Source organism: Amborella trichopoda, chromosome 13, assembly GCF_054954075.1.
Source record: "Amborella trichopoda isolate Santa Cruz 75 chromosome 13, AtrichopodaSantaCruz75HAP2 v2.0, whole genome shotgun sequence".
Classification (NCBI taxonomy): domain Eukaryota; kingdom Viridiplantae; phylum Streptophyta; class Magnoliopsida; order Amborellales; family Amborellaceae; genus Amborella; species Amborella trichopoda.
The window spans coordinates 45,505,548-45,531,749 of record NC_142348.1 but is presented as its reverse complement, the minus strand read 5'-3'; the positions used below and the strand labels follow the sequence as shown (position 1 = coordinate 45,531,749).

At 34.7% G+C, this 26,202-nt stretch overlaps 1 protein-coding gene across 10 annotated transcripts in view; it reads left to right on the top strand.

Annotated features, from left to right (window-relative positions):
• LOC18442628 (binding protein) overlaps positions 1-26,202 on the top strand; it is a 98,139-nt gene that overhangs the window by 14,027 nt on the left and 57,910 nt on the right. For 9 of the 10 annotated variants that reach the window (XM_088855872.1, XM_088855871.1, XM_088855870.1 and 6 more), the window contains exons 3-9: positions 6,595-6,658; positions 8,775-9,024; positions 9,626-9,787; positions 10,313-10,630; positions 21,984-22,200; positions 24,423-24,491; positions 24,875-25,357. In XM_088855872.1, coding sequence (XP_088711998.1) covers positions 6,595-6,658; positions 8,775-9,024; positions 9,626-9,787; positions 10,313-10,630; positions 21,984-22,200; positions 24,423-24,491; positions 24,875-25,357 — 1,563 coding nt within the window. The remainder of the gene's footprint in view (positions 1-6,594; positions 6,659-8,774; positions 9,025-9,625; positions 9,788-10,312; positions 10,631-21,983; positions 22,201-24,422; positions 24,492-24,874; positions 25,358-26,202) is intronic. The other variant, XM_020672428.2, reaches the window with a different exon arrangement.

Genomic DNA, 26,202 nt, shown 5'->3' with positions numbered 1-26,202 from the left:
TAACTTTTTTCATGTAAAATATTTTTTTGATATTTTTTGTTGATTCGCCTATTTTTGATGAACACGCTCCAAATTTCAGGTCATTTCGATTTGTAGAAAAAAAAAAATAAAACATGAAACACTACCGGACGATCGTGACCGTACGATGAACTTTGGAAGATGATGAGGGTAGGCGAAATCACTGTTCATTTGCGCCTACAGGCGTTTTGTAGTATCTTTCTCTCTCTCTCTCTCTCTCTCTCTATATATATATATATATATATAGGGTAGTGATTTCATGGAACAATTGTATAGGAATATAATGCAACAATCTTCAAAAACCGTGTTAGGGCCATTTGTTTTGCAATTAGTGCTCTTTAATCACTTCAAATCTAGTGACATTAGTTGCATGGTTTTCAATAAATAAACCTCTTTCTTAGAGCATCAACCACTTTGTTTCGCAAGGCCACCTTGTGTCAGGAGTACGAAAGTGATGCAGAGCAGAATTATACCTATTTTCAACTTTTGTTTAATATCAAAGGATGTATATTTTAATTTTAATTTTGGGATTTATTTTTAGGTTTTTAAGTGATTAAGGAATTCTAGGTTTTTTCTTTTATATTTTTTGTAGTTGTTCAGAAAAGTAGTTAGAGTGCCTATGGAATTAATTGTTTTATCAGGGACTAAAAATGTTATTACAAATTTTCTTTTAATTAGGGCTTTATTTCAGTTAGAATTCGGACCCTTTGGTTTCTAAGTGAAGTCTTTTATTATAAATAGGGATTACACTAGGGTTTTTTATAGAGAGTTGAGTTTTGATATGTTGTTTCTGGTTTAACCAATGTAGAGCTATTGAAGCCTGACTTGTAGGGTTCCTCTTTAATTTTCCAATCAATATATTACTGAATTTTCTTTCTTGTGAAATTCTTTTTATATTAGAAAGTTTACTCTTCTAGGAACGCTAGACATTTTGCATTTCTCCTACGTAATTTTTTTTTAAGAATTGATGAATTATAGGGCTTTGTATTCTGAATGCAAGATAAACTCCCTCTAAATTAACTAGTGTCTCTAGAACTTTAACCATGCATAGATCTTAATATCATACGAGGAGAATTTGTCATGCCCCATTGAGTTTCTTGCTTACATAGCGATTGGTCGCCTTTCTTGTTTTAGCTCCAATACCCTCTCTTGATGCATCACCTCATAGAACTTTGCAAAATCTAGTAAAGCTAGAAAGAGTTCGTCTGTCATCCTTCTTGGTCTCTTGAAAACTCTCTTCAGCCCTAGAGTTCCTACAATACCTTCCACCCTTGAGACATTCCACAATGGGTTCCATATGTGGTGCTAAAATTTTTAGGTCTAAGAAGGGTGATGACCTTAATCTTTCCCTTAACCGGCCCCAAGCTTGGGCAAAGGAAGTGGGTTGTGTTAGGTAGGCAGCCCATGGAAAAGGCTCTGATGATGCTGATGATGTGGTGCTAAAATATTTAACGTATCGTTTGTAAAAGGTGGCCAAGCCATGGAAACTAATCATTGTTAAGGTTTTTGGGGTAGGCCAATTTGTAATAGGTTGAGCGTTGGACTGATCAATCTCTACATCCTTGGTTGACACTAGAACTCTAAAATTCTAGCTTATCTGCCATGAAGGTTCTTTGAGGGTTATATAAGTTGGATATGCCTTGAAAGCTGTAGGGTAATCCTCAAGTATTCAACATGAGTCTTACAATCCTTGCTATAAACCAAAATGTTGGCGAAATAGATCAACTTCCCGGCGTATGGTTTCAGTACTTGATTCATAAATCTCATAAAAGTATTAGGAGCAAACGATATGACCAGCCATTCATAAAGCCCCTTCTTTGTCTTGAAAGCTGTCCTCCACTTATCTCCTTCTCTAATCCTTATTTGATGGGTCCTGCTCATTAGGCCTATTTTGGAGAAGACTTGAGAACCAAATAACATGTCAGGAAATTTGTACTTGATAGTTATCTTATTATAACCCTTATGTCTACAAACATCCTCCAAGATCCATCCTTCTTTGGCGTGAGTAAGGCAGGTGCGACACATGGGCTTAGACTCTCCCGAATAAGGCCCTCTTTGAGAAGCTCAAATACCTGCCTTTGGAGCTCCTCATGCTCCTTGGAACACATTCGATTGTGGGGTATGTTGGGATTGTGGCCTTTATAGCCCATGAGAGCATGTACAAAAAATAAATATAGTGGATTGTTCACTTTAGTGGGAGTGTATGATGGTTGACTAACCTTGGATTGAGCTCTCCATGACACAGGTCAAGTCAAAAAACCCATTTTCTTTAGGGATAGACACACTACTATTGAGGGTTTTTGAGGATCATCCCTTGTTGAGGTCTGGGAGATGCTTATGAACGATGTTTTGTAGGCCAAGAGAGCTTTGTGGTCTCCTGTGTGCTGTTGTAGGCTTGTGAGAGTGAGGGCCAAATCTTCAATAAACCTTTGCATGCCATGTACCCATGAGAACTGCATTTTGGGAAGCAAGCCTATAGAGGGATACATGTACATGCGCATAGAGGGAGTCCCCTTGCACTATATTGATATATGCATGTGATTTTCTATTAGGGAGGAATCTGTATTCCACATGCTATGATCGTGGTTTCACTATTTATTGGCCATTTAATGGGCTAATCATGAGTCTCTCCACATATCTTTGGGTCATAGGTACTATTGGATTGGTTTGAGAAAATAGTTGTGGATCATAGTTTCTAGCACGGGTGGAGGGCTCTGAGCGTCACTTTTCTTGATCCATTGGTACCAATCCACTTCTAGAGGTATTTCTGAGTGTTCTAGAATTTTTGAAGAGCTTCAAAAATATTGTTTTCAACTTTATTTATGTTCCTATGACATTTGGATTTTCTTAGAATTTTTATAAATTGTTTTGAAGGCTGAAAACCCTACAATGACATTTTTAGAAATTCTAAAGTTAATAGGGGCATAATGGGACTGACATGGGGTCCAAGGGCCCAGCCTTCACATGTGTGGGAACCATATTGGTGTGGAAATGGGGCCCTCAAGGCCTCACGTCCCACTTAATGGGATGCTCCATAGATCTTCTAGATCTTCTAGTGAATTGGGAGATCTGCTGGGGAATCCTCTTAGATTTGGAAATTATTCTGTTGTTACCAGATATGTTGAAAGAATCTTGAGGAACATAAATCTTTCTTGGGAAACGTAAATCTTTCTTGGGAAACGTAAATCTTTCTTGGGAAACGTAAATCTTTCTTGGGAAATATTTACACCTATAAATACTTTACTTGTGTAAATATTTGCATATGCATTCTTTTTACCATGTTTGGTAGCACATTTAAAAAGCCTTGCGTAAACAGTTTCATATGTTTGGTAGCGTATGGTTGGTGTGAAATTATTTACACAAAAACTTGAATAGATATGTATATTAGATATAATGTAATATATAATATATAATATAATAAATATATTTTAATATTTTAATATTATATATAATATATAAAGTATAATATATATTATTTTATAAATAATAATACTTATTATATATTATTTTATAAATAGTACATTATATATTTTATTATATATTCTATTATATATTCTTTTGATGTATATTTGTATTAAATATAATATATGTTATAATATTTATTATAATATAATATATAATATGATATAGAGCAAATTATGTATGGACATATTTTTTTTTTTTGGGGGGTGGGAGGGTGTGTCAATTATAAAGTGGGGTGTCATTTGGCAAAAAAAAAAGCCCCAGGAGTAGGGAAGTGGTGCTCGTAATTTTGGGCAAATGACACGGCATTTGGTAATTGACCCCCCTCCAAAAGTGTCTGTACGTAATTTGCTCTATAATATATGATATTTATATGCTATATATATAAAGTAACTAGTATATATATAATATAAATATAATATAAATAAATATAAATATATAATATATATGATATGATATAATATAATACAAATATAAATAAATATTATATTCTATTATATTATGATTTGACGGGTGTTGAGAAAGAAAGACGTCTCGTGATATGTACGATGGAGTGCTAACTAGTGTACGAACAACTAATGGAGAGACGAGTGAGTTTTCAGTGACAATAGGTCTATGGTGCATGTAGTCGCAAATGACATAATTTTGATTGATGAGCCCCAAAACGACATCAACACAAAGTTAAAACTTTGGAGTGATGCTCTAGAATCCAAAGATTTTAAAATTAGTCGGACTAAGATAGAGTATATGGAGTGCAAGTCTAGTAATAATAGGAGTAGAGACGATGAAGTAGTTAATATTGACGGTCAGGAAATATAAAAAAGACTGCACTTTCGATATCTTGGGTCAATAATCCAGGAAAATAGAGAGATTGAGGAAGATGTTGCACACAGAATTAGAGTTGGGTGGGCGAAGTGGAGATATGCAGCTGAAATTTTATCTGAAGACGCCATACCAATGAGGCTGAAGGGCAAGTTCTATTGGACAGAGGTGAGATCAGCTTTGTTCTATGGGCTAGAATGTTGGGCGGACAAAAAACAATATAACCAGAAAACTAGTGTAGCGGAGATGAGGATGTTGAGATGGATGAGTAGCAAGACAAGAAGGGATAAAATTCGAAATGAATCTATTCGAGAGAACTTAGGTGTGGCACCAATAGGCGATAAAATGAGAGAAAGTAGACTTAGATGGGTTGGCCATGTGTGGCGCCGACCAAGTACAACACCTGTTAGGAGGTGCGAGGTAGTTCAAGTGGAAGGACTGAAAAAGGCAAGGGGTAGGCACAAAAGGACTTGGTTGGAAGTAGTCTGAAAAGATATGAGGACTTATGGCCTCACTGAGAATATGGCCTTTAATAGAGCAAAATAGAGAACCATGATTCATGTAACTGACTCCAATTAATTGGGAAAAGGCTAAAATGATGATGATGATGATATTATATTATATTATGTTATATAAATTATATTATATTATACATTTATATATTTATATAATATGTATAATATATTTATGTATTAGATCATAATATAATTAATATTATATATTATTTAATGTTATATAATATATTATATAATATAAAATAATATGTTATATATATAAAATATTATTTATATTATATATTAATTATTATTGACATATAATTTATATATTAAATATATAATTTACATATAAATAAAATATTATATTGTAAATAGTAAATAGTGAATAGTGGGTTCGCGTATAAAAACTACTGCACGGGGAATGTTTCCCCACCTCAATAGGTGTGGTTTTATTTTACCATGAATTAGACCATTTCATGGTAAAAGCTTTTACCATGGTATTTTATTTGCATATGTATTTGTGCGAACCAAGCATATGAAACAAAATTTACATATGTAGATATTTTCTGGGAATATTTAGGTGCGAACCAAACATACCCTTAGGGAAAGATTTTGTGAGAATATTTGTGGGAGTAGAGAATATTTTGAATTTGGAAAATTTCTTTCAAATATATGTCATCTATTTCTTCCACCAAGACAGCGAAATTTGTCATTTCATTCTTAGATGTCTCCCAAATACAAGTTATTCCATTGATTTTTTTTTAACTAAAAATGCTACGTATTGTTGGGTACATTTTTTCAAGCATTATTTGGTTTCCTCCATACTATGTTTAAATTAGTAAAAAAGTTGGGAAATCTGGTGACTAATGCTAGATTCTGTGCATTGACCAAATTTAGGGAGGTTTAGATAGAGGTATGGGATAATAAATGGGAAAAGGCCAAAGCCCTAGAATCCAAACGACCTTCCTGATAAACCTGAGGTTACCTATCTCAAAGTCAACTGTCTATGGGGATGACAGTTTTGGGTCTCACTTCATTTTGTATCGAACAATTTAATATCTTAGCCCTTAAAGTTCCATTTTCAAAATCAGGAGACTGAACAATGTTGACATCTTTGCAGACGTAATATAATTTTATGGCCTTGTCAAAATAAGGGGGATGGTTCAGTAGTGGATTGGGGGTAGGGAGTAAAGAAATTTTTGAGGAACCGTGAACACCCTAGAAATAGAGTTAGGTTTAGCACGAAACTGGAAAAACAACTTTTGATTTTCCTCTGGTCATAAACCAACAAAAGGACTCTTTGAATTTTATGCAGTGTTATTAAGGACTCAATGAGTACTTTAAAGATTAAGGCTCTTTAGTCCTTTCAGGTTTAAAGAGTGTTGAGTCCTATAGCAACTAGGGTCCACCAGTCCTTTATGTTTTAAGAAGTGTACAGGGTTCAGGATGAGCCAGAGCTGAGTCAATTGAGCTCAGTTCGAACTATATGATCGTATGAACAACTTCTTATGATGTTTTTTGAAAGTAGTCTATACATGGTGTTCCTGTTTACTATTTATGCTGGGTTAACTGTCATTTACTTTGTGATTTGTACCAAACTGCTTGGTGGATCTCATTGCTTTGAAACTTTGGGTGCTTTTTTGTTGCTGGCTATATTTTATGATTTATGTTTGTTTTATTTTTTTGTTTGATGCATCGATATAAGCTTCATCTTTGCTTAAGCAGCAAAATTGGAACACACTTCTCATTCTCAAAGAAATATTATTAATTTGATGCGAGCTTGAATTATGTGCAGGGAAACTGGTGATGAGGAAGTCCTGAAAACACTTTGGGAGAAATATGAGGAAGCCACAACAAAGGTATGATTAAGGGGTTACTTGAGAAGGATAGATTTGGCTAGCCATAGTTAGTTACAGATACTAGATTTGTTCAATACCTCGCTAAAACTGCCTGCATGGCTTGTGAACGTCAGTAAGTTCTGTATGTAGCCATTGTGTTGAGTCTCAGGAAAATATATAATTGCTTCCTTTCTTTAGTCTTTCTAGGTTTCTGATGCAGGGGAAATAATAAACCAGAAAAAGCTTTTGTTTCTAGGTCTCCAAGGGAGTCCATTCCAAGATCTTTTTGCAAGATCAAACACTTTCTTTATTCTCCAATCATTCATTTTACAAAGAAGATATCTTCTTCCCTTTAAATACAACTAAAAGGGAATAATAAATAAAATAATAGAATAAAAAAAAAACCAATAAGACTCTCTCTCTATCCCCCATGTTTTCCTCTATATCTTCCTATTTCTCTCTCAAACTCAATCCAACGTCAATCTCTCCATGGGAATCTATTCTAAAAATCTCAAGTCCATAAAATTATGACTTTTCCTTGTTAATCTTTCTCTCTATTTAAAAGATAACTCCTACTATGAATCCCACATCCCTAACCATTTCTCTCTATCTAAAAGATAACTCCTACTATGAATCCCACATCTGTAACCACATGATACTCTTCCCAATAACAAAACAAGTAACCTAAAATTCTAAATTGAATATGCTTTATATCCCTCAATTCTCTACAATAAAAAAAGTACAAAAATAACCGTAAATAAATTAAAAACCTAAATAATACCAAATCTAAAATCAAGAAACCATAAAAATTCAAAAAATAAAAAAACTCACAACAACATTCTCTCGGGGTTGGGAGAAGCTCGACTTCAAGCTTGTTGAACGTAAATGTTTTGTAGGTCTTCTCAAAAGTTGATGATACAGTCCCAATATTCTTCTGGGTACTTTTTCTTCTTCAAATAAACAATTGATTCAATACAATTTGTAGTGGAACTCTGAGATACCGAAATGCGGGATATTGAATCTTGATTTTTCCTTCAAGCTCATAAGGTTGGATTTCACATATTGTATCACACATGTCTTCTTCTTCATAGTTGATTTCAAAATTTCTTGTATGTTTGGTTTTCGACATCGTCTTTTGTATAGAGATCTACCTCTTTATATTCTTGTTCCTCTTTATTGCAATATACTAAGTCAATCTTGTAGATATTGTTGTATTGATTTGCGAAGGTCTTCCATGTGCCTATCAAATTGTTGATCCAATTGCTCAAATATTTGATCAAATCGATCCAAACGCTCTATATGGTGTTTGGATCTTTGATCTCAAGGCTTTGACACCAACTGATGCATGGAGAATAATAAACCAGAAAAATAAAAATAAAAATAAAGGGATTGAGAGATTATACCCTGTCTCTAGGTCTGCAAGGGAGTCTACCCCCAAGATCTTTTCACAAGATCAAACTCTTTTTGTATTGTCCAATCACTCGGTTTACAAAGAAGAGACTTTCCCCCCTTTCAATACAACTAAAAGGCAATAATAAATAAAATAATACAATAAAAAACAAACCATAAGACTTTCTCTCTTTCTCTCCCTCACGTTTTCCTCCATATCTTCCTCTCTCTCTCTCAAACTCAATCCAATGTCCATCTCTCCATGGGAAATTTTGTAAATTGCTTAAGTCCATAAAAATGGGACTTTTACTTGTTAATCTCTTTCTATCTAAAAGATAACTCCTACTATGGATCCCACATCCCTAACCTTTTCTCTCTATCTAAAAGATAACTCTTACTATGAATCCTATATCCCTCACCACATGATAAGCTTCCCAAAAATAAAACAAATAACGTAAAATTCTAAATTAAATATCTTTTACGTTCCTCAAATCTCTACAACAAAAAATACAAACATAACCGTAAATAAAATAAAAACCTAAATTGTACCAAATCTAAAATCAAGAATATATATATATATATATATATATATATATATATATAAACTCACTACATCAGTTTCATATCATGATACTTATTTTAATTTTGTGTTGGGGTATTTTCTTAGACTATGTTAATTCCTTTTTATAGGTTATGCTATTTAGGACTAGTTTCTTTATGCTACATTTGAACTTGTAACTTTGTTAAGAAATTCCTTGTGCAGGAAGAACAAGGGAAACTACTGCAAATGTTTCTTGTGCATTTTCTGCTGGTATACAAGAACTGGAAGCCTGAACTTTCTTGCCAGCCAAAACAAATTGCTACATCTAGCCCTGATACCATTGTGTCTGCAGCGACCAGCAGTGATGTTATCATTGGCTGCTCTTTCGGTCACCCTACAGAAGTTATTCTTGTTCTGACCCAAGAACTTGTAAGGTTGACAGGTCTTGTCACGGAATGTGAGTGAAGCTCTTTGTTTTCTTGAATAATATGGATGTGGAGATCAAGCTACTCTTTGCTTTAGAAGAAATAGTAGAACATAGGTTTCGAGATGTTTATTCTTCTTGGAAATCATATTGAGCTGTGTAAGCCTATCATGGTACTTACCCAGAAAAAAAGGTCTATTATGTTTCATAGTTATGATACCCTAATCTGTACTTTGCGCCCATTAGCTCAGAACAGAGGCACTTTTGATTATTCTTATCATCTTGTGTGCCGTCTTTATTTTGTTCAACTTTGATGTGCATGCTCTGAAACCTCTCTTTATTGTAACATCCTTGTGTGCGCATTCTACTGATGTATGATATTATGATTTAGAACAATTGGCCCTTCTTCTTGGAAATGTCTGGGGTGTCAAAGAAGTATAATCGAAAAACTTTCAATTTCCTGACTCTTTCTTTATGGCAATTCAGATATTGGTTTTTGTTCATGTTGTATTGGAATACCTGGCGGCGTTCTTGTTTTTTTTACCGATGTCTATAGAATTCTTCAACGAATTGTTACTGACTTAAGGACATTCATAGTTGCATATATTTTTTTAACTTGTTTGACTTTTTGCAGCACAATCAACTTCTGACTTACCGGGCATGTCCATGATATTATCTGAGAGACCTGAAGAATTCAATGTGCTGGATGCCTTAGTAATCATAACTCGCTCTATGCATAATCGTAGAGTTTTCATCGTCTATGGGGGGATGCAAAAGCTTGCAGCACTTATGAAAGGTATCTTCTAATTTGCAACTGCCATTTCTTGTGTTTCTGAATGTGAAAGGCTGCGTGCTTGATGCCTAGGCATCAATGTGGAGGCAGGCAGACTATGACCTATGCCTTCTTTGCCTAGCCCTTGAGCATGAAGCCGCTGTGTTTGCCAAATGTAGATGCTATGCTTCCCTTCAAGACAGTTAATGGGGTTCCATTTTATAGCTTGGCCCTGAAGTCTCTCTTCTGACAGAGTCTTCTATGGCTGTTGCTCTATGAATATTCCCATCTTTGGGCATTCAAGGCCTATGACCATTTTTGCGGTGAACTCCGTTATATTCAACACAATTTTTTGTACAAGTTTGTTCCCTTTTATGTATAAGATATTAATTGTGGTCGTTTGCCCATTAATAGCAAATTAAGTGTGAGGAATTTCAATGTTTATTACAAGAATTTTTGTTTAACTCGATATCTTTTTTTTTTTGTTCTCTTGATATGCTATTGATAGGATCTGATTTGAATCTAATAGTGTGAATTTGAATTTCGCAGCTGCAGTTATTCATCTTAAATCAGTTGCTGGTGCCCTTGCTTCAGATGAGCATTTGGGTCTTTCTCAGAAGCTGAGATCCTTACAGAACATTCTCATTTACGTGGTTTCTATTATTTCAAATTTCATTGATTTGTACCTAACTGTGAACGAAAAGGCTACAATGTATTCCATTCATATGGATCCTTCTATTGCAAAGGGCAGTTTGGAGGAGTCATCAAGCAGCCTAATGGGTAAGGATCTTAGTGGAAGACGGTTTTCTTTACAACAGAAGGCAATTATATCAGTGATGGAAACAGGAGGTCTGAACTGGTTAGTAGGTGAGGTTTTCAAAACTCTCTTTCTCTCTCTCTCTCTCTCTCTCTCTCTCTTTCTCTTCTGAACTTGTTTTTTTTCCTTTTCTCTACATTAATCATCTATTACCTTCTCATTTTGAAATTGTACTTATTAAGCTGGATTATCTGTTTTATTATCATTTCATTTGTAGATTTTCAATCAACTAGGATGCCCTTGACTACATGGGGTTTCCCATGCATGTTATTCTGATAGTTGAGTTGTTCTAGGCTGTGGAATTTCCTGAATTGATGTTCTTGGATGGACTTATTCTGTTGTTATTGCTGTTGTTGTTGTTGTAAACTTATTTATTTATTGTTGTCGTAGTTGTTGTTATTCTGTTGAGTAACACAAAGTTGGTTTCCTCAGTGGTTATTTTTTGTTTATTGATTCTGATGTAGGGGAAATTTTTCTTTTCATAATTTTCATGTTAATCAAATCTTCGCCTGGTGGCTCATGATTGTTGTTTGTTGAAAAATGCCATGAATCCATTCAGGCAAATCTGTACATGTTCTGCCAAGGGTTATAATCCAGAAGTACTAATAAAAAAAGATAAGGGGCAATACAGAGTACATGGAACAAAAATAACAAAGACGAGAAAATGGGGGCCAAAACAGAGTGCCCATAAATTGAAAATTTAACAAAAGTAAATGAGATGTAAAAGGAGGGAAAATATATGCAGCCCAAGGATGATAGAGATAGATTTGTCCTGCTTACTTGAAATTATCCTCCATATTGTTGGCTGGTCTCTAATGGTACTCCGTTTCTCAAGCCCTAAGAAGACATGGGATAGGTCCTTCAGGATTGCTAATAGAGTCCATATAATATGTTTGTTGCATTTGATCAATTTGTTGTGGTTCACATCTATTTCTATTTTGGAAATCTTAATTTATTTATTACCTTTTGAGTAATTGAGAAGTGTTTTAAGGCTTGAAATGTACCTGAAATACAGCTTTCTGGTGGGTCATTTGTGAAAAGGTTGTTTACCAATTCATGATACCACTTGAGAATGTCGATTTTTTTGGAAATGTAAGATGTTTGATTGGGGGAAAGAAAAGCAGCGTGGATTCTATACTTCTATTGTCTTAGGACGCGTTTGTTTTTTTTGAAAGATATCTTCTGGAAAGTTGAATGTTTTGTTTTGAAAGGTTTAAATAAGTTATGGGTCTTTCATAACCTGCTGGAGTGTTAAGAAAGTTCTGGGTACTGTGTTTGTTTATATATGTATATTAACAATATTAAATATAAATATAATATATAACGTAATTTAATATATAATATAATGCTTTTTATATATTTTATTAATGTATATTTGAATTATATATAGCATATAATATTTATTACAATAATAATATAAGATATTTATATATAATAAATATTTATATCATATAATAAATATATATTATATAATATATTGCCATATATTATATAATATATAATATATTGCCATATATTATATAATATAATATATAATATAATATAAATATATATTAATATTATATATTACATATAATATATAATCAATAGATACTATATAATATAAATTAGATTAATAAAATAAATATAAATATATAATATGTAAAAATATATAATATATAATGTAATATATATTATATATAATATATAATGTAATATAAACATATATTAATATTACATATTACATTAATAAAATAAATATATAATATAATCTTATATTATATAATGTTATGTTATAATTATAATAAATATTATTATAACATAACATTATATATATACTAAATATAATATCATAAATATATATGATATATAATATATGATATAATATAAATATATAAATATTATATATTACATTAATAAAGTTAATATAAATATATAATATAATATAATATTGTATTATATTATATTATTATTATATTATAAGATATTTATATATTATATATAATATCAAAAATATATATTATATATTTATATTATGCATAGTGAATAATGATCAACAAAAACGTTCTGAACGATTAAGTTTCTATCCCTACCCCCCCTTAGGAACTTGATCTTTCATGTTTTAACAAAGGAATGAGAACTTTTGTTAGAAGATTACTTTCTGAACTTTTAGATGAAATTGTGTGTCAAACGCGGAACTTTTGGACAATTAGAAATATTTCCTTCTGAAAGAAATTTTCAGAAAAACAAACACGCCCCTAGAGAGAAGAAAGGGTCTTCTTCAAAACAAAAACAACAAAAAGAAGGGCCTTAGTTTGGCGTGACCTTTTCCCGCCATTAGAAGTTTTTCCGGTCCATCTGTTTGTATATGGAAACAAAATATGGGCTGATCTTGGGAGTTGATATCTCTCTAAGTGGGCTTCTCTCTTCTTCCTTAAAAAAAATACAGCCCATATTTTTCCTAGGAAAGAGTTTGCTGTCATGTGTACCTGCCGTGCGGAAGTATGTTGAGGCTTTGACTCTTGCTCTCACAGGCCTACAACTACACACAAGAGACCACACAATTCTCCTGGCCTACAAACATGATCCCTGGCCATATCTCCGACCTCAATAAGGGATGAACCACTATAAACCCTTCTTGGTAGTGCCATTTGCCCAGGGCTAAGGATTTTTGACATGATCTTCATAAATTGCCCAACCCTTAGTCAGTCAACACATACACACTCCCTCTGAAGTGCATATTCCGCTATAAATATCATTTTTACAAGCTCTCTTGGCATTTAAAGGCCACAAAACCAACATCTCCCACTTGGCCTTTAAAGGCCATACAATCACTCCCTCAGAATTTCTCTTAAGCCCATCCCATGTATATGTTTGGCAAAAGCATTTGCCACCAATCCTTTTGTTAAAGGATCTGTTAACATGGCCTTTGTCGGGAGATATGCAATTATAATCTCTCTTGCTCAGATCTCGTTGCGAATGTGGTAGTAGCACGGCTTTATATACTTGGATCTCTTATGAAACCTCGGCTCTTTTGACATGCAAATAGCTGCATGGTTGTCACATAAGATTTTAACACACGGGCACTTTATTGGATCAAATATGAGTTGATTCAGAAACTTCTTCAACCAGATTGCTTCTTTAGCTGCGAAACAACATGCCGCATATTCTGACTCCATACTCGAGAGTGCAACAACATCATGTTTATTTGAGCTCCAAGAAACAACTCCACCTGTGAGCATGAAGATATATCCGGATGTGGACTTACTCTCATCTGGATCGCCCTGATAGTCCGCATCTAAATATCTTTGTATCTGTATATCTAAGCCTCCTTCACAAGTGACTACGTAATTAACAGTTTCCTTCAAATATCGCAATATTCTTTTGATGGCTTTTTAGTGCTCCATGCCTGAATTACTCTGGAACCTGCTAATCAAACTCATGGCAAAAAAGATAATTCTGATCTTGTCCCTGACATAACATACATTAGTGACCCAACCACACTTCTGTATGGAATTCTCTGCATGACTTCCTTTTCTTTTGGAGTAGTGGGACACATGGCTAGGTTAAGATTGGTCTTCTTATCAATAGGGGTTAATATGAGCCGGCAAATTTCCATTTCTAATCTTTCAAGAATTTTGTTAGAATATGTCTCTTGCGATAGTTGAATTGTTCTCTCTTTTCTGTTCCAGTATTTTGATCCCCAGAACATATGATGCTTCTCCAAGATCCTTCATATCAAAATACTGTGACAAGAAAGCTTTTGTGTCCAATACGAGACTCATCGAACTACTGGCAATTAACATGTCATCCACATATAAAGAGATGAAGGCCACGTCACTCCCATTGACCTTGACATATATACACTAGTCCTCCTGGTTAGACACAAAACCAATAGATGACAAGGTCTCCTGAAACTTAATGTACCATTGCTCTGAGGCTTGTTTAAGGCTATAAAGGGACTTATTTAAGTTTACACACTAGGTTTTCATTTCCATTTTCTATGAAACCCTTTGGTTGTTTCATGTAAATTTCTATTTCTAAGTCCCCATTCAGAAATGTAGTCTTAACATCCATCTGGTGGAGTTCAAAGTCGAAATGGGCTGCTATGGCTATTGGGATTCTTATCGAAGGGAATTTTGCGACAGGGGAGAAGTTCTTATTCCTTCTTTATGGGTAAAGCCTTTAGCAACTAATCTGGCTTTATATTTTAACAACTTCCCTTCTGATTTTAATTTTTTCTTATAAATCCACCTGCAGCCTATGGCTATCAGGAGGTAGTTTCACTAATTCCCAAACTTTGTTTTGTTTGATAGAGTTTAGTTCATCATTCATGGCTTCATCCCATTGGGTCTTTTCGTGAGAGGTTATGACTTCTTGGTAGGAAAAAGGTTCATGTAAGGATTCTTCTTCAATTCTCTCATAATGTTCTCCTAGGTAGGTGAGGAACTCAGGTCTTCTCCTAATTCGGTTATTTCTCCTAGGACAAGGTGGTTCAGGATCCATGGTCTGACTTGTGTCATTTTCTATCTCATGAAACTTGGCTTGTTTTAGAGTGGCACGACCCTCAAGGAATTCTTTCTCAAGGAAATGAGCGTCCCTACTCTCAAGGACACCCCTGTGTTAGGATTATAAAAACGGTATCCCTTACCATGTGGTGGGGATTATATGAAGATGGACTTAACTGTTTTCGGATCTAATTTTGTTCTATTTTGATAGGGTATTAGGACATGGGCAGAGCATCCCCACACTCTAAGGTGATGAAGGGACGGAGCACGACCAGTGAAAATCTCATGAGGAGTTAGTGGGACAACTTTTGTGGGAGCCTGATTAAGGATATAGTTGGATGTCAAGACAACTTCTCCCAAAAAATCTAGGGAGAGTTTAGCATATCCCATCATACTCCTCACCATTTCCATTGGGGTCCTACCTCGTCTCTCAGCTACTCCATTTTGCTGAGGAGTGTATGGTATAATATATTGATGTATAATACCGTGCTCAATACATACTTCTTTAAATAGTCATGAGGAATAGTCTCCACCCCTATCAGATCTAATGACTTTAATTTTCTGATTTGTTTGGGTCTCTACCTCGGCTTTAAACTCTTTGAACTGGTCTAGGGCTTCAAATTTTTCACTTAAGAGATATACATGGCCAAAACGGGAGTGATCATCTATGAATGTGATAAAATATCTCTTGCGGCCCTTAGTGGCCACATTTATAAATCTACAAATATCACTATGGACAACCTCTAATATGTCAGTAGTTCTCTGAGCTTTTGCAAAGGACTTCTTAGCCAGCTTTCCTTGAACACATGATTCATAGGCTCTGGTTAAGTCTCCATTTAAATTACTCAATAATCCCTCTCTCCTTAATCTCTCCATTCTTTTAGGATATGTCCCCTAATCTCATGTGCGATATATACGCATCATTATTATCATCATTATAACAAGAGATATAAGAAATGGATTTTTTTATTGCAATTGAAAAGAAACCTTCTACAGGATCACCATTCACGACTAATTCATCTCCATATTTCTTCTCCACCTTATTACCAGTAAAAAGGGTGGAGTAGCCTCAATTTTGCGACTGAAACCAAACTCTTCCTCATCTTAGGAGCATAAAGAGTTTTCTTTAGGACCATACCTTTTCCATTCTAAAGTTGGAGGATGAAATCTCCAATACCCAAAATTTTAATCCTTTGATTTCCTCCCATATAAATATACTGATCCCTAGGGGCAACAGGCTGGAAATTTCTATATCCATCCTTTGTGTTTGACACATGGGCAGTGGACCCTGAGTCAAAACACCATGACCCTACTTTAGGGTCAGCTCGCATAGTCTCAAGGACCACCCAAGCATGCTCCTTATCGCCTTTGGGATTCACATTCTTGGGTGCTTTGCAATACTTATGTCACACCCCAAGAATTTACAATACTGATATTCCTGAGATGTGACAGTCAAAACATATGTACATCTCTTAATAGGACAAATTTACACTGACGAATTCTTACAAAGTAACAAAAAAAAAAGCTCAGACACAACTACAATATCTTCCAAAGTTGCCCTTGACGAGTACTCAAAATGAATCCGTAGTTATCCTGAAAAAATATTTACCATAGTTTGATGAGTTTGGCTACTCAGTAAGTGATCATCATAATCCTAAAAATAATCATGATTGAAAGATATCAATATTTTCCAAAATGAGATCTATTAATAGAAATGCATCAACAATTTCACTTTCAATAATTGCATAATTAAGTATAATCCGAGTAATTGAAATGCTTATAACACTTTTAACGGCAGTACATAATTCAAAGGATTTCACAAAATACCCTACTGGCGTCCCAAGTAGGTCACCTATATACCCCATCAGCGTCCTGATGGGTCCACTTAATCCCTATCGGCGTCCCAGATAGGTCCACTTAATCCCTGCAGGTCCACTTATACCTCACCGGCGTACCGGATGAGTCCACTTAAACCCTACCGGCGTCCCAGATAGGTCCACTTATACCTCACCGGCGAACCGGATGAGTCCACTTGCATACTTAAATTATTTCTGAATCTCTTTAAACATTCGAAAGCAGCAATATCATGTACTCAACATATCACTGAAACCATTAATATGAATTTCACTTAAACCATTAATAACAATCACTCTCTATAACATTTCAAAAATAACCAATCAAATATTTTGGGCTCAAATTTAGAAAGGTAGGAGTTTGTAAAGGCATTCTAGCATAATTGCCAATTTAATATGTATAGAAAAACTCTTATAAAAATTCAAGAATACGGAATTATCACAATTTATGGAATATCAATTCACAAATAAACATTTTACAACAATACTATAATCAATTGCAAAAATGTCAATTTTTAAATAATACGGCAGTCATTTGCACACGAATTTTACAATGTCTAAATACTCAAAACAGTAGAAAGAAATATCACAATTTTACTAAAAGCAGAAATATCACATTTATTTCTAACAATAGACAAGAAAAATAAATAAATTTATTTTTCTAATTTACAGCATTCAAAATTTCTAACATAGATAAAATATCACAATTTTTATTAAAAAGATTATTTTTCAAGATAATGAGGTCACGTGCGCATAAAATTTATCGCGCCTAAAATTCATGATAATAAGCAAAAATAATTATTTCATTTTATTTTTAAAAAGAATGGATTATTTTTCGAGACAATGAGGTCACTTACACACAAAACTGATAAAATAAAGATCCTAGACGGAAATATCACTATTTATTAAAAATAGACTATTTTTCAGAAAGACGATGTCACTTACCCACAATTATTTGAGAGGGAGCTTCCGATAAAAAATTCGGTTTGAGAGAGAAGTTCACTGTGTTTTGACCAGAGAGAGAGATCTCAAAATTTTGTTTTAAGGTGGGAGTGCTCACATCCCCTATTTAAATTCTTATAACGTATTATTATATTATTATAACGTATTATTATATTATTTTCTTACGCTCTACCTCATACTTGAGATGTCGCGTTAAAAGCAGACTTTTATCGTACGAAAATCACGTCCGCTAAAGGACGCTGCCAGCTGCAAGCAGCAGGAGGCAAAAGCGGGCAAAGGAAGAAAAGTAAAGGCAAAGCAAAAGTTAATCCAACGCAAAAGTTTTTGAAAACAGTGATGGTCCTCAAGGACCATCATATTCAAACAGAACATCACCTATTTAAAAGCATATTTTCTCCTGTTTTTTTTTTTTTTTTTTTTTTTTTTTTGTTTTTTTTTTGAAATTTTAGGACTGTTACAACTTAGCAATATAAATTTCTTACAATTATAGCATTGGGTATTCTTAAAATCCTTCCCCTTTTCTTAGGCCCTTGGTTCTTCTTTCAATTCTCATTCTTTTTGTTCTTTCTTTTTTTTTTCCTTTGCATTTCATTTTCTTGAATGAACCAGGGTTGGGTTTAAGGTTTACCATATTTACGGAGTTATTCAAGGCTGAAGTATTGCGAGAAAATCTCCTTTCTTCTTCGGCTTTAAGTTTGGTGATGATATCATTCAGCTTTGGCATGATCTCCCTAGCTGTAAGGCTTGAAATGAAGTTTTCCCATGAACTCGACATAGAATTCAGCAACTGGCAGATCTGCTTGTTTTCATTTGGCATGACTTGTGCGCCCTCGAGTTTACGAACTAAGGCTCTGAACTGCTGTATATGCTTGGTGAACTTGCCTCCTTCCTTCATCTTCAAATCTGAATACTACTTCATAGCCATTGTCTTTCTTGTGAGGGAAGGTAAGGCATAATCAGTCTCAAGTCGTTCATGAATCTTCTTTGCAATCTTTAGGTGCTCATACTCAAGAGCATGAGAGTCATCCGTGGTCATAAGTAGTACATGTTTTGCTAGTGTTTTTGCGCTCCCACGGAGCATGAGCTTCTCCTAAATTTTGGCATTAAAATATAGAAGCTCTGATACTAATGAAAGGTTTGGTTATGTGGAACTCAAGGTATTAAAATTTATTTTTATTTTTATTCAAAATACCAGAATTCCACTTACATGTGCCACAATATATTGCTGGAAAATTAAAACAATGCTCTAGATACAACCTAAGATCTTTATTTTACTGCCAAGAGAACTAGAAACTATCCAGGAGCTTTAAACTAGTTTTTATAATAATTTTGAACACAATATAAGTTCCTGAAAACTTACAGAAAAATAGAAAATAAAACTGACAATAACTAAAACTAATGGGAAGACTTACTAGAAGATGCCTAGAGTTACCCAACTAGAACTTGGTACACCCCACACCCAATTTCCTGACCAATGATGCACTTTTCCTCCTTAAGGTCTTTCTGAAAATTCTAAGATAGGGAAGCTTTGTAGGCAATCTTTCTTCCTCTAGGGTTTTAGAGAACTCAAAAATAACATAGGGTTTGTACAAACCCTATGGGAACAAAACAAGGTTGATCTTGGGAGTTAATATCCCTCTAAGTGGGGTTCTCTCTTCTTCCTTAAAACAAATACAACAAACTCTTTCTTAGGGTTTCACCTAAGTAGGTCACCTCTCTTTTTCTTTCAAGACAAAAATATAGAGCAGAGAGAGAGGTGACATGCCTATCTTTTGGTTAAAAGAAAGAGATGTGTGAGAGAGAAAAGAGACCCCCAATATGTGCGTGAGAGAGAGAGAGAGACCCCCCAATATTGCTGCATGAGAGAGAGAGAGACCCAATATGGCTGCGTGAGGGAGTGAGAGAGATCCCCCAATATTGCTGCATGAGGGAGAGACAGATCTTGGGAGAAAAAAAAAACTATGGGAAGAGAGAAGATCTAGTATCTTTTCAAATAGGGTCAAACATCTTTAAATAGAAGAGAATCTAGTAGAAATCTATCTCCTAGTTTGAAAAGGATTTACGTTATCTAATTTCCAGCTACACTTGTTTAGGATAAATAAGAAATATGTGGGGTGAGAGATTAATCAGAGCCATCCATCCCAAAATCAGCCATCATGATTTTGGGTAGAAAGATTAGGAACTTTATCCTTTTAGATTTTGACCCAATCCACTCCTATTTAAAATATAAATCCAATGAAATTTAGACTTATCTAGATAAGTCATATACGTTTGAAATCAAACTTAAGTATTATTTAGATAAAAATTATCTATATCTCCCATAAGATGTGGAAAAGTATATCTCATTAGATTTCTCATCTTAATTTCAAACCAAATATTTAAGAAAGTGGGGCGTGCCCCTTTCTCCCAAAAACGTGGCGTGGCCTTTTTATACATAAAAAATAGCGTGCCACATTAAATATTCTTTTTTAAAATTTAAATAAATTGGGCATGCTATGCCACAAAAATTGGCATGCCGACCCCCTTTTTTAGAATATTTAGGCGTGCCACCCCTTTTTCCTAAAAACAGGGCGTGGCCCCGTGTTAAAATATATGGGGTGTGACACCCTTTTTAGTAATAAAATAGGTTGTGCCAAATATTGTTGTACAAAAATAGGGTGTGGTTCCTAGGATGTATGGAGTGCCACATGTGGGGTTGAATCCTTGGTATCACATGTGTTATTTTTGAAGTTTTGAAAATTTTCAAAAATACCCTTTTATGAAAATTTACAGCAGAAAATAATATTTAAAATTCCAAAAAAGTATTTAAAAATAAAATAAATATTTATAATACCAAAATAAAATAAGCGACACTAAGGGTGTCCTACTCGCCCCAGAACCCATGATCCACAATTGTTCTCTTATTCAAACCAACAAAGTCCCATGACCCACAGTTTCTTTGCAGGGGCTCATGATTGGCTTGTCAAAGTTGGATAATAAAATAGTGGGAATGTGGAATACAGTTCCCCCCTTTAAGAGCAAGTCTAACACTTGTCACTACAGTGCAAAGGGGCTCTCTAAATACACATGTACATGTGTCTCTCTAAAGGAAAGCAACTGTCATGTGTACATGCCGTGCAGAAGTATGTTGAGGCTTTAGCTTTTGCTCTCATAGGCCTACAACCACACACAAGAGACCGCACAGTTCTCTTGGCCTACAAACATGATCCCTGAGTATCTCTTCAACCTCAACAAGGGATGACCCACTGCAAACCCTTCTTGGTAGTGCCGCATGCCCAGGGCCAAGGGTTTTCGACATGACCAGAGCCATAAACCTCCCATCCCTTAGTCAGTCAACGCATATACTCCCACTGAATTGCATATTCCAATATAAATATCATTTTTACAAGCTCCCACTCAAGTGCATATTCCACTATAAATATCATTTTTACATGCTCCCACTGAAGTGCATATTCCACTATAAATATCACTTCACCTAATGAAGCTTTCCTTTACTGTTGTCAATATCTATTACACATATTGTGTACTAGTTGCCGCATATAATTTGTCAAAAGCCGTTGGGGGAAGCTCTGGAGAGAATAAGATGTGAATTCATGGTATTGGGCAGAATTATGGGTTGGTTTGGCAGCGAAAGCAATGGCCAGTTTGCTGCTGCAAAAATATGGAATTCACTAGTGCTGTATCATTCAATGTGTCTCTTAAATTATCGTGCATTCATTGATTGCATTTTAAGTTGCCAACTTATCACCTGTTTGTAGATATTTACACTGGATTTTTTTCTGTTGGTTAGGACTTTTCTATTTAATTCCATTTCTCTGGGTCTAATAAAGTAGTTTATTGGTTTTTGAAGGACGTGGTAGATTAGTTCACTTCCTGTGAAGTTTTTTTTTTTTGGTGCAATCTATTGATGCATGTTTTCCTATACAGAGTACCTGGCTTTTAGTTAAATAATAATGTTGAATTCTCTGATGAAAGGGGTGGTTAGGTTTATGTCTGCACGTGCCACTGGCTTCTGCATAATATGTGCTTCCATATGCGTGGAATATGTCATAGGTTTCCTTTTGGTCATAATCTTAGTTCTTGCTGTGCATTTTCTCCAGAACTGTTGCGGGTCATCAGAAGATTGAGTTTGAAGGATCAATGGACAGAAAGATCACTGCAATTGTTAACATTAAGAACTCTTAGATCTGCACTAACTGAAAATCCACGAGCTCAGAATCATTTTAAAAGCATTGGGGGCTTGGAAGTTTTGTTGGATGGACTTAGTTTTACATCTGCCAATGCATCACCTACGAAGAATACTGCTTCCAAGTGCAGGTGATTTACCCCAAAATGATTTTCCATTTTGCCAGTTTGCTTTTTTGCACTACGATTTGTAATTTTATTTTGTACCAATTTTTTTAATTCTTTGACTCATTACATGTTTAGTTATCTTAAAATATAATGAGACGTATATAAACCCTTTAAATCAAGGACCTAGGGTTTTGTGCAATACAAAGGAAAGTTATGAACAACTACAGGGCGCATGGAGAACTTCAGGGTTCATGCAAAAGACAAAGGAAACTTCTGATGAACAATACTCATCAACTGTTACGAATCTAAATACAGTCCTACCACTTGTGATTATATTAAACGGTTTAGGGCCCATCACTTGGCCCTTAGAGCAGAAAGAAAACTTCTAACGAACAAATGCAGTCCCAAATGTTCTTTTGCATGCTTTCTTACTCTCCCCCTTAAAGTACGACTCACCTCAATGAAAAACCTTCTTGATAACTAGGAGGACATATTCTCTAAAAATCTGTGGAGGACATATTCTCTAAAAATCTGTAGTAGTACACGTTTCTACCCAGTGTTACCCCAACCTCAAATAGTTTTTGTGTCGACATGGTGGGACACTGCACGCATGTTAAAAAAAGTTAAGAAAAGGCCCCCCAAGAGTTCGAACTTGGGCCTAATGCTCATGAGTGGTAAAATCTACCACTCGACTGCTTAGTGTAAGGTGTGATAAATGAAGAAATTATGAAGGAGTCTTACATGTGATAAACGGCATCCAGAAACTCGGTCAAGTCAAGTCGGACTCGGTTAGTCGGTTGAGATACTCGGTCTCAGCACCCTGTTGAGGTGAGTTCAATGTAAAAACTCGGTATGTAAAAAATCATAACGAAATAATATATTTTTCTAATAAATGATGTATAAATGTGTTCTTATATAATTTTGTGGGTGTTATGATGGTTTGTGAAATTTTATTATCCTATGCTCTTTCTTTCTTTTTTTATTTTTCCTCTTTTGGATTTTTCTGAATCCTTCTAGCTATAAATCAATATTTACCATATTACATATTCTATATGCTTTTTTCTATTTTCTGCGGACTTTTAATGATGTTTGTAAGTTCTTTTTCTTTTTAATATTTTTTATATTTAGCAAATTTTGGTACTCTGTTTTGCAAAATTTGAGTGCTTTTTAGGCTCATAAATGACTTAGATGTTTTATCTCCAACTCACCCATGTTACTCAGCTCGAGCAAGGGCAGAGTGCCTAGCCTCAGCCATTGGTAATGCATACAGTAAACAAGGAAAAATGTTGATAAAGGCTTCGAAGGAGTTCAAACTCATGAGATTGATGGAGCTACCACTCTGCAAAGTGTTTTGTGGACTTATAAAAGATATTATATTGTGCGTTTACAAGAAAACATTATTATTTTATTCAAAGTAGGTCATGTTACTGATATTGTCATACTAGCTTCTTACATCAAAGTAATAGATACATAAGACACATATTAAACACAACACGAGCGTTGGTATCTCCATGTAACCCTGTTTGTTCTTAAGAATAGACTTTATTAAGTAACCATTAACTGCTCGCATATGCTGGCCACATGCTATCCCTTCAGAATATTGTTATTTAAAGAAAGCATATGATTGCCTCTTGCTCTTTTATCGATCACGTTCCAAGCTCGTATCTTCCTCATTATTGCCTTCGATCCTTTGCATTACATGCACATCTAATCCTGTCGCATACATAGCAACTAAGGTCAATGAACTTTTACTGATTTGTATTCCTTGTCAATTGCTCTTTTTGTATTATCTATTTCACTGCATCTTATAGGTTACAGTTGCAGCATAAATGGTTTATCATGCTATAATGAATTCATGTTACATGTGACTGTTCTCAATTTATTTTATATATATATATATATATATATATATATACATTATATATAATTTTCACTTCAACCATGTTTTTGGACCCCTGAAATATATATAATTTTCACTTCAACCATGTTTTTGGGCCCCAGAAAAATATATTTTGGAAGAATTTGTTGAGGGATATATATTTTCTTTTATTATGATTGGATGTTGTTGTCTTTCCATACTAAGGAGCTGAGTTTCTTGATGTGATATCTGTATGGATATGAATTTTATTTGGTTCAAGTGTTTTGGTCTCTTGATGCTTTACTTTGCTCTTACAATCTGAGGATGCAGTGTCTTATTTTCCTCTTTCTTTGCTTTTCCTGTTTTTTTTGGTCATAATCCTTGCCAGATATGGGAAGCCTGTTCTTGAGGATTTTGAGCTTCAAATCCTTCTGGTGGATGTCCTACGGGAAGCAGTGTATCCTTTAGTCTGCAATGCATTTACTGAATGATTTAATATTTCAGTATGTATATTATATGCAAGATATCATTATGCTACTTTTCCCTTTTCAGCTTTGAAGTTCTAGGATGTGTTTTCATGTGAAAAAGAAACTAGCCATCTTGTTATTGTTGGATGTAAGCAGGTACAAGGGGTTATTGGAAGGCATGTTGAATGTCGTAAAATTGCAACACTTGGGCTGGAGTCTGGAGGCCTTATGTTGTCTATTTTTCTTTTTCTTTTTCTTTTTATAATTGCTGGCAAGGTTTGGAAGTTATTTCTGGACTCCTGATAGATACTTTTCTTTCTTGCCATTTTTCCTGCTCTCTGAAAGAGCCAATAAGGTCCTTAACCAGACCTAGATATGGTAATCTCAATAACATGTTGTTTATTTGTGAAAACGGAAGGATACACAAGTTTGCAAACAACATCTGCTCTCCTGCTTTCATGCTTCAAGTTTTTCCACAGAAGGGGGATGACTCATCTTTTAATGACAATTCTCACATGCCCATTATGGATGTTAATGTGAACACTTACGGACAAGAAAAGATGGTCCAATCATCTGATTCCTCTGTACCATATAACAAAGAACTTTCTGAGCTGACTATTGCTTCACAAACTTGGAAGGAGTATACCATTAAGCTGAGTAACGTGCTTTGCTCTTTCCTTCCTCCTTCTCAAGGCTTTGCAGTACCGTCTCTGGAAACGTCGGTTGGTGTGGGCACAATGTCAGTCTCATCAGCATACTGCGAGCTTGCTGTAAAATGGATTTTGAAAGTTCTTCTCACGGTGTTTCCATACATAAAGGCTTGTTCCACTCAGAACCACCTGCTAAATCATTTAAGGTGAGAGGGCTAATTTCATTTATATATTGTTTGAAATTGTCTATTTAGTACATGTACATCTACATCATCATCATCATCAGAGCCTTATTTAGTACATACATCTTGGTTGGGCAATTGGTCACTGTATACTTGTTTTTTTTATTTGCAGGTTATTCTATGCTTATCGAACTCATCTATATGTTTTCTTTAGTTATTTTAAATTGTTCTTTTATATTTTTAATATGCTAAGCATGTTTATTTTTCTTTCTTTTCTTTTTTAGTTTCTTTTTTCTTCTGTTGGCATGGCAAGCATGTGCCTAGTGTGTAGCTGAACCTTGTTGCATCAGCTTAGGCATCAAACCCCGGGACTTCTATAAAAGATTCCGAGCATGGGAGTGGGTTTTGCACAATGTGGGGAATCCAGTGTTAAAAAATGTGGCATTAGAGAGCAGTGACTCTTGGTATTATTCATGGTCTTCATGACTTCTTGTCAATCACATGATATTTGGACTAATAACCATGCAATGACAACTTTCACAAAATACTCGGGAACTGAAGTTTTCCTCCTGTTGTTTTCAATATTTTGTGAAGGAGATAAGCCTTTGAGTGGATGCCTAGTCGTTCAATTGACTGAACTTCTAAAGCAATTGATTATGACAATGGTCAAATGCAGTTGTTCCTTGAATAATCTTGCATACTTGCCTGGTGGCAAGTGACATATGTTGCAGTTCACTTGTTGATAGCAGAACACCCAGATTCAAGTTATTAGACATTCTCTAATTTTGGCTGTTGCAGTGATGATTGTGATATCCACTGCATATATTCTTTTCAAGATAGAGATGTTTCTCTTGCATTTTAACTTAAGT